This window comes from Tachypleus tridentatus, chromosome 6 (assembly GCF_004210375.1).
Source record: "Tachypleus tridentatus isolate NWPU-2018 chromosome 6, ASM421037v1, whole genome shotgun sequence".
Lineage (NCBI taxonomy): Eukaryota > Metazoa > Arthropoda > Merostomata > Xiphosura > Limulidae > Tachypleus > Tachypleus tridentatus.
Window position 1 is genome coordinate 87,805,002 of NC_134830.1, and position 10,312 is coordinate 87,815,313.

The 10,312-nt window shown below is 30.1% G+C and overlaps 1 protein-coding gene across 4 annotated transcripts in view; it reads left to right on the plus strand.

Annotated features, from left to right (window-relative positions):
* Positions 1–8,673, plus strand: part of LOC143252974 (tubulin epsilon chain-like) — a 103,089-nt gene extending 94,416 nt beyond the window's left edge. For 3 of the 4 annotated variants that reach the window (XM_076505942.1, XM_076505941.1, XM_076505940.1), the window contains 2 exons: positions 4,477–4,651; positions 4,763–8,673. In XM_076505942.1, the coding sequence (XP_076362057.1) occupies positions 4,477–4,651; positions 4,763–4,924 (337 nt within the window). In that variant the 3' untranslated portion in view covers positions 4,925–8,673. Of the gene's footprint in view, positions 1–4,476; positions 4,652–4,735 lie in introns of all 4 variants that reach the window. The other variant, XM_076505943.1, reaches the window with a different exon arrangement.
* Positions 8,674–10,312: the final 1,639 nt, after the last annotated feature.

A 10,312-nucleotide genomic window follows, 5' to 3' on the forward strand; every position in this document is an offset into this window, starting at 1 on the left:
AAACCAAGTCTGCATTGGTCTGAATGTGATGACAGTTAGGGCAGTGCTCATCACCAAAACATACCTTACACAGTCATGAACTGAATTTTATGACTATTTAATGAAAAACCAGAACTTGTACATTCTATTCATTCTTCACAAAGATATGTCTAAAAATTTTTCAAAGTAATGTTAAAACCTAAAAGAAGTGTGTTTTAAAACATTATGGATTCTTAAATAAATTCAATTATTAAGTAGTCTGTTTTAAGATGAATTGTGTAATGTGAATAATTAAATTACTTGGATGTATAATTTGACAATTATTGTTCATTTTTTTGTATCTATCACCAAAAAACATAGTTGAAATTATTTCAAAAAGTTTACCAGTATTAATATAATTGGGAATATTGTAGAACAATCTATTAAATTTAAAGTTAAATTACTTCAAACTTATAATAATAATTTTGAAATTAGGTGCAAGACCTAAACTGTCTCAGGTTATTGATTTGGAAATCTGGGTACTCTAAGTTATTCATGAATGAAGATTGAATGAAACCTGTTAACTGATGAGCAAGATTAGCTGTATGTTGTTTCAACTATATAGTGGTCACCTGGCTGAGGTTGTGAACTGGTTTATTACATGCATTTCTTTCACTTCTTGAATCAATATTTCGTGCTCTTTACCAAAAGCTGGTTGCATAAGTTACTAACTAGCTTTTTTGTTATTATATAGTCTTGTCTGATGGCTTATAATACTAAAACATTGGGTTTTGATACATGTTGTAGGCAGAACAAAGACAGTCCATTGTATAATCCTGAGCTTAACAACTTACAAACCAAACCTATTCTATAGACCAAAACAATTACATTTATGAGTATACTAGACTGTAAGAACATTATATTGTAGGGTGTTTTTTATAGGAACTTCTTATAGCTTTAGTTGAAGAGAAAAGAAAAACATTTTACATAACTAATATTCATCTTTATATATCTCTAAATAAATATTATGATGCTAAGTAGGACATGCACATATTTAGGCTTGAGTCATTTGTTTAAGATCAAGTCCATTTCAGAAACTTTTTCAATCTTGAAATAATTTAACTACATAAAAAATCAGTAATAAGTAAAATGTAATCTTGAGTTACAACTTCATGATTTATTTGAAGTATAAGTATTTTAAAATAGAAGAACTAAAGGAATGGAAGCAATAATAGGCAAACTGTAACAACTAACCATCACAGATATCAACAAAGTTTGTGTATTACTGCTACTACTACAGAGTTTAATAACTTTTCATCTAAATTGCAGTTCATTTGTGACCACTAACTTACTTTCTTGTATATATTTGCAGGAAAATTGGACAAATAGCAAAGCTTATATGTGTGTTGTTTTTTTGTGTTTTTTTTCACATTCATATGCTTTTATGTAGTAGGGTTAAAAATACACATTAAAACATCCTCAAATATTATTTACTCCAAACTGCATTTGTAGTTAATGTGTCCATGTAGAGCACTGATGGTACTATCAAAAGAATGATTTCAGTACTGTGGGTTAATTTCAAGATTATGCATTTATGACATCTTGTATAAGAACAAGTTTAAAGTGTGTTTGAATATACAGCATTTCTGTCCATAGAAAATAATATTTTGTTAATATATATTTTCAAAAATACTTAAAAGATCGTGTAGATGGTTAGGAGTTATAATATTTTTTTATTTTTTTTATAAAATCCAAGTTTTTATTTTGACTTGTACTTTAATAGCTATTTCAAAAAACAATGTACCAAAATTACGATAAACAAATTAGAAGGCACCAACATTAACAACATTGCTCTTTAGAAAGAGGCACAATATGGTAAGAAAAGTTTTGCATGTAAATATATTTTCTTTTACATCTTTTATTCTTGAAAATAAATTGTAGGTTAAGAATTTCCAATTGCTTTGATATAGTATTATTTCTGTGAAATATTCATTAGTGTATAAAATCCTGATGTGTAAATTGTGATTTCTTCTGTAACACAGTTTTGTTTAGTTTATTTTACTTTCAATACAATGTATTGTTTTTACTGTCAACATTTAAGAAATCTGCAGTCTCCTAAAGGAGTTTTTTTCAGCACAGTGATTTTAGTGTAAGAAGAATTGTAAAAATATTTCTCCCCATCACTATATATGCTATATGGCCAAAAGTATGTGGACACCCCTTCTAATTAGTGGGTTTGGCTATTTCAGCCACACCCATTGCTAACAGGTGCATAAAATCAAGCATACAGCCATGCAGTCACCACAGACAAACACTGGCAGTAGAATGGGTCATACTGAAGAGCTCAGTGCCTTTCAATATGGCACTGTCAGAGGATACCACCTTTCCAATAAGTCAGTTCATCAAATTTCTGTTCTGCTATAACTGCTCTGGTCAACTGTAAGTGCTGTTATTGTGAAGTGGAAATGTCTAGGAGCAACAACAGCTCAGCCATGAAGCAGTAGGCCACACAAGCTCACAAAACAGGACCGTTTAGTGCTGAAGCCTGTAAAAATCGTCTATCCACAGTTGCAACACTTAGTACTGAGTTCCAAGCTGTCTTTGGAAGTAATGTCAGCACAAGAACTGTTCATTGAGAGCTTCACGAAATGGGTTTCTATGGCCAAATAGCTGCACACAGTGCCAAGTATCAGCTGGAGTGGTGCAAAGCATACTGCCATTGGGTTCTGTAGCAGTGGAAACTATGTGACAGACAAATATGGGTTGGCAGATGCCAGGAGAATGTTACCTGCCTGAATGCATAGTGCTAACTGTAAAGTTTTGTGGAAGAGGAATAATGGTTTGGGCAAGGCTCTTTAGTTCCAGTGAAAGGAAATCTTAATGCTGCAGCATACAGTAATGTTCTAGGGAATTGTGTGCTTACAACTTTGCGGCAACAGTTTAGGGAAGGTTCTTTTCTGTTTCAGCACGACAATGCCCCTGTGCACAAAGCGAAGTCCATAAAGATGTGGTTTGCCAAGGTTGGTATAGAAGAACTTGACTGTTGGCGCACAGAGTCCTGACCTCAACGCTACTGAACACATTTGGGATGAACTGGAATGCCAACTGCAAGCCAGGCCTTCTCACAGGACATCAGTGCCTGACCTCACTATTACTCTTGTGGCTGAATAGGAGCAAATCCCCACAGCCATGTTCCAAAATCTAGTGAAAAGCCTTCCCAGAAGAGTGGAGGCTGTTATAGCAACAAAGGGGGAACCAACCACATATTAATTCTCCTAGTTTTGGAATGAGATTTTCAACAAGCACATATGGGTGTGATGGCCAGATGTCCATGTAGTGTACTTTTTGATGGGGATAACCATCTCAGACTATTACAGTTATTGGTCTAAACTTGGTGTAAAGTATAATAATCAAGTGTTTGTTTTTTAAAATCTTGTGAAATATTCTGTCAAAATTACAGTGATCTAAATGTTTCAGTTGTGGATCTTGTTTTTTGCATGTTCATCTGTAAAAGTTGTAGCCTTCTAAAGATGTTACTAGTGTTGAAGAAATTGTGAAAAATAATATTTTGTAGAAGTTGCAGTCACCTTGGCATGTGTTTAGTCTTATGAAGTTTAATGTTTAATTTTGTGGATGTTTATTTTGTTTTGACTGTTATGAAATATGTAGTTATTTACAAAGCTGGTTAATTAATGCAGTTTATTAATATAATGGATTATCTGTAAGTGTTAATTATATTGACTATATGTGTGTGTGTTTTCTTATAGCAAAGCCACATTGAGCTATCTGCTGAGCCCACCAAGGGGAATCAAACCCCTGATTTTAGTGTTAGAAGCCTGTAGACTTACCACTGTATTAGTGGGGGCATATTGACTGTTAAAAATAATTGATTAGTGTCATGTCAAATAAATGATTAATCATGAAGGTAATTTCAGTGTCTGATTATTCCAAGTATTTAAACCATTGATAGATTGTTTAGGCAAGAGTATTCATGACAAGTAAAACTGGAATGGATGGCAATTGCCTGTTTTAAAAAACACAGTTGTAGTAGACAATATTTCAAAAGTCTTCCTCTACATTTGTGTTTCTTAAAACGGACATTTGACATCCTTTCTAGTTTACTCATTATTGAAAATATTGTCTTTACATTTTTTTATTAATTCAAGGTTGTTCAGCTTCATGTCTTAGTGTCATGACTTAGGAAGTTAATCCAAAAATTAATAGCAACTAGTGTTTTTGATTATTACTATTTGAGATTATTCCAGTTATATAAGTGTCACATGTGTGAGAATAATTTATTATTTTAATATAATTAACTAGCAAATTCTGCTTATCAATAAGGTCTGTTTGTTTAAATAACATGGCACTTGTGAATTATTTTTGTTGATTTGGTAGAAGTACAGTTGTTCTAAGTCCACTCTGTTGTGGAATATATACTTACAGTGATCCACAACTTTAGGTGTAAACCTATTTTTTGTTTCATATCAGACAGAAAAAAATTTCTTATCTTTACTTAAGGTTGACCCATGGCCTTAACTTTGCTCCTTGGAATATAGACAGATGGAAGATTGGATTTTGTGCAGTACCTCCTCTTGGCCATCCTTATTCTTTGGTGACTCTTACTAATAACACTTGTTTTCAGCAGAATTTGTTAAGAATGAAATCCAGATTTCTTAAACTATACAAGTGCAAGGTAATATAATTTTGGTTAAATATATATTTAAAGATTGTATTATAAGCAGTTTCTATATCAACAGAATATATAAAAATAATATAGTGAGTTTTGACTAATGATTTCATTTAGGCACATCTTCACCACTTCTTGAAGGTTGATGGGATGGAGAGTGAAGATTTTGAAACAACATTGTCCTGTTTGTCTACTCTAATAGAAGACTATCAGTCACTGGATAAATCAACTGCAAATGCAGCATTGTTTACTCATCCAAGGTTAAAATTATTTGTATGAAAAATTTATACTGTTGTAGATATATAAATATGATACATATATGAAAGTTCTTAGTTTACAATTTATTTATTTAAAAAAATACTGAAATGGAAATTGGAATGCTTGTACAAAGGTAATTCAAATTAAAGGTAATTCAAGGACTGTTTGACTAACCATTTTTGCTTGATATGATATACACGAGTTTGTCTACACATTTCTACATGTTAAGTATTTGCTATACCTTTTAAAATTTCGTACATGGAGGATATCAAAGAAAATTTATTTTTTAGGTTTCATATATATATATACATACAGTTGAATAACCAAAAAATCATAAATAGCTATACTTATACCACAGAATTATGCTATAATTTATTAAGCTTAGTAACTAAGATGTATTTAGGTTTAAAAAAATATGAAACTTCAACCAGATTAAAGAGACAACTTTCCTTCTTGATATCTTGGTTTGAAAGAATGAGGTAAAATTTTTGCACATTAAAACAACTGAGAAAAACATTCTGGGGACATTTTGAGATGTTGACTGGTTATTCACATGTCATTTATTGAGGTAAGTGTATATAAAGGACCATTGTGTTTGATTCAGTACCTGAGCCATATCTCACAAAATAAAAAGATACGAGGTTCTTATTTTATATTCTAGCTTGTCAATGTTGGTAATTTGAGTTCCTAATTTGTACAAAACTACAGACCAAGAAGTTTGACATTACAAACATCTAATTTTAAACAGTGCTGTATTCTACATACCATGACTCACTAAAATCTACATTTAGGTGTGTTTTTTTAATATTTACTTTTCAATTAAGAAATTAACTTATATATGATATTAAAGTTTGAATTTTAATGTACATATTGATTCCAAATTTATTGACATAAATTCATAAAATAGTAGTTTGATAAAATTTTGAGTTCAAGTTAACAAACATGACATGGCCTTTGACCCATGACCAATTGCAAAAGGGCTGATACAGGAACATTGATATTAATACTTTTGATACAAAGTTGGCCAATGTGAACTATCTTGTAATCATCAAATTATACATATTATAACAGTAAATGTGCTAAGTGTATCTTTACAAACTTTGGTGAGCTCTTAGTAAACATAACTTTGTCTACCATCTACAAAAACAGATTTTTGAACAAAACTATTTTTATTAAAAATTTGTTTGTGAATTTATGAAGCCCTCACGGAATAGGTTTGAGTGAAAGGTGATTCTGATGTTAAAAATAAAATACTTTATATTGCACGATAATGAGCAACCCACTTGAAGTAAAAATGAATTATCAAGACATGCTAACATTTAATGCTAAATAATCTAAATAATACACGTTATTTAGATTTAGAAATTAAAGTAATTGATAGAAAGGATATCAATATAAATATTTTTGATGAAAGAAAAGATTTTGACTTTCCAATTTATGGTTTACCCACCTTACATAGTAATGTGCCATACTCATCTGTTATAACTTTGCAGTTATTCAGATATTGTAAAATTTGTAACAAATTATAATGTTGATATACTGATACAAAAATTGATAGTTAATGGAATTAATAAAGAAATTTTAAATGAAATTATTAAATTATTCTGTAATAAATACAAAGAAAGTAAAATCACAGAAATTTTACTAATAATTATTTTTAGTTAAGATAGGGTCATTTAAGAATTTGGCACTATTTTATGCAGATGTACACCTGAAGCTGCATATAAAAGTATTACAGTTACAATAAACTATCACTTTCCTGATGTCATGTTAATTAGTGCCTCTTTATCTTTTTCTTGTTGTTATTTTAACTTGGGAGAGCAGTCACCTTCCCACAGCTGTCTGCAGGCAGTGAAGGGTGATACAGATGTGGGATGTTGTTGGCTTGAACACCCACATCTCACTCTCCTAATTTCTAAAATTCTAATCTTCTTATGTGAGACTAGCAAATTGGAGGTTAAGACTGATAGATGGTGTATCGCTGCTGCAATGTAAGTCCTACTTCTTTAGTCACCTCCAAAACCTAGGATACATTTTATAATCCCACGTTATAGCTTGTACCCTAGGATCTTTTTTTTAAATATGCAGTGTGTTTTGTTTAATTTTAATGTTTTGTTTATGGCATAAAAATTTAAGGATTTGCTGTTTTTAATGCAGTCCTTTCTCATGATTTTGTTTACTTATTTGGCTTCATTTGGATGCAATTATTTAATTTCACAAAAAAACATACACATTATTATTAATATTGAAATATGCAAAAATTAGTATTCAATGGATTTAGTAAAGAAACTCTAAAAAATTATTAATATTTCATGAAAAATTTAAAAATGTATTAAATAAATATAAAGAAGAGCTTCCAATAAGTATTTTAGTCTGAAAATTGGTAGTTCTAGTAGATTTAATGGGTGGTGCTTGGGAATTATACCAGTTTATATAACTTGGCTAGGCTTTTATAACACAATACTAGTATAATTTATCTATTCTACTACTAGTAAAGTTATGTTAAACCTTTATTACTATAATTGGGGATAGAATTTCAACCTCAAGAGGTAAGTTTATCTTACCTTGCATCTTTCCATAGCTTTAGAGAGAATTATTTATTTAATCTCTGGTACTTACCTGATAGAAATGTTTGAAACAAGTAGAAAGAGCATATTCTAATCATAATTCTTTAATTTTTGGTGGTTAAAGATGGTAGTTGCTCAAAGTAACAGAATCTTTTTAACTTATTGATATCTTATTTACAAAGCCAAACAAGTTACAGTTTTCAGACACTTTGTTATTCTGCCTGATGTGTTGCCTTTGTTCTATAATGCATATTTAAACTTATATGAAGAATTTTTTTAACTAACTCACTAAGAATAAAGTAGTGTTAGTGAGCTAAGGCACCAAGAGCAAAGGACCTCAGCCCAGAAAATAAGTATTAAGTTTCTGTTTTTTATGTATATATCTTTTTTATTGTTATATATTTTTAATAAATGTTACTAAAATGCAAAAATTATAAACTTTTAGTTTACCTGGTTAAAACTTCTCCAAAACAGAACAGCTGAAATTACACTGGCACAAGAGTGTAGTTGCATCTGTGTGAGATTAGACACAAACTCAGCAGTTGATAGATAACTTATATTCCACAAAGATATAATAAGCTAATTATCATAATTTTAATGTTTTCACACACACACAGTACTCAATAGTGTATATAACAGCAATAAAACTAACAGAAAATGCACGTGAAAAGGTTAATTAATAGTTGAAACTGAAGATAATAAAACTAAAGATCTTGCAACAAATGAGGCATTCAAACATTAATAAATGGTATTATTTTATATTTTTCATTTCACTACATTTAGTGTCAAAGTAGAGCAAGTAAGTACAAAAATTTAAAGTTTTTCTGAAACAACTTCTGATATTTGTTTGGGAGATACTAGAGGATATGTAATGTAATATGTATTTTCAGGACGACTGATATAGGTAGTAAAAATTTAATTAAATACATTTTTAATGTGCTTTGTTTATGGCTTAAAAATTTATGGTGTGTGTGTTAGCATTGAACTACTGTAAGAAACATTAAAATAATCTTTTCTTTTTTTCTCAAACTTATAACACATTTCTACTATCCTGAGATTAAAATATTAAGAACAGAAATTATGAAATAGATAAGAATAAGAGAATTGAAGTGTAAAAATATATGACATTTTATATATTTTGGGATTCTTTAAACTTATTCTTGAATATGTTATTTAAAGAATAATAATAAATATGAGTGAAAATAACATTTTTAGCTTTGAGTAATTTTTAAAATATTTATACACATTTTAATCTATTTGGAGGCACTGAAACTAAAAGATATTTAAAACCCAATGCCTTATCATCTGTAAATGGACTGCTGAGGAGAATGTTTTAGTTGCATTTAAACATGACAGAGCAAGAAAAACTTCATGAAAGGAAGTTTAATAAACCTTCACTTCATGAGAACCTCAGTCCCTCTACAAGTTTCTTAGATTTATCCTTTCAAGCTTGAGAAAGACAATACTTTCCATAGAGGAGGAAATTTATGACAACAGATTCCATATGCCCATTTCTCATTTATTCTTCAAACATCTGGTCCTTGCATATATAACATGAGATAAGGTTGGAGGATTTTCTGCCTGTTATTTGTAGAAAACCTGTTTTTCCTAACTCATAATGTTCCATCTACACATAATACAACAAATCTGAATATTTATTTAATATGTAGAAAGTTACTATTTCAAACATTTTGTGACACGATTTAATTTCATACATATGTAATGGAAATACTTTAATAAAAAAACTAATTCAATATTTTATGCCACAAGACTTTTGCCAACAGTGCCAAAGCATTTATGTTATTCTGGATGATGTAGAATTCTCAGTTATGAAAGCAAGAGGACCACCTTTGTAATAAGTAACATATTCTACTTTAAGAATATAAATGCATTCTAGGCTGTTGTATGTACTTGTTCAAGTAGATGATGAAGCCAGAAATGAGAGACTAACTGGCAGTTATGTGAAGCTTCATTTAACTGGTTGATTTATGAATAAGCAACCAGTTGCAAAACGTCTTTTGATGCTGAAAGTATACAAACATCTCGGTAATATACAAGGTTTGTAACGTAATGATGAATGATTGAAAAGGGTCAACACACAAATTGGTTTTAAATCTTTTGTTATTCACCTTAATAATATGCACAATGTTAATTTGTTTAGAAGAATATAGACATTTTTTCTTTCATTGGATATTTATGTTTGAAGTAATTTAATTCAAGCCCAAGATGGACAGAGATAGACGTGATCTCATAAAAGTTAGGGATAGCAAGCATACAACAAGATTCTTGAGATTGTTTTCCACTAACAAAAGTCACAGATTCCAAAGTTATTTTATATAATTAAAGGTTTTTTTGTTATGAATGTTTTATATATAGGTTGGACTTGTGGGATCAATTCATTAGGAGGAAGAAACTTTGTGGGGTGGATGGTTTACATTTAAATAGGAAAGGATCTGGCATGTATTCAGGAGCTATTAACTCAACTTTAAGGGTAGTTTTAAACTAGGATTAGTTTGCACCTGAAGAAGAAAGGTCCACCTTTCAAAAGCACTCAGGTTATTGGATTTTTATTTCATTTCTAATCTAGGACTAGATAGTGATGAGGGCAAAGATAAACTAAATGAAACAAAATTGAGATATAGAGAAAAGTTTAACATAAGAAATCAGCATAAAATAGTTATAAGAATAGACTTAATTGTTACTGCTTTAATACTAGATGTATAAGAAATAAAACAGAATGGTAGGAATAGAAGATTTTTCATATAATAGGAATAATTAAAACATGGTCAAATGTAGATGATTTTGATGAAATACATGATTATAGGTTATTTAATAGGAACAG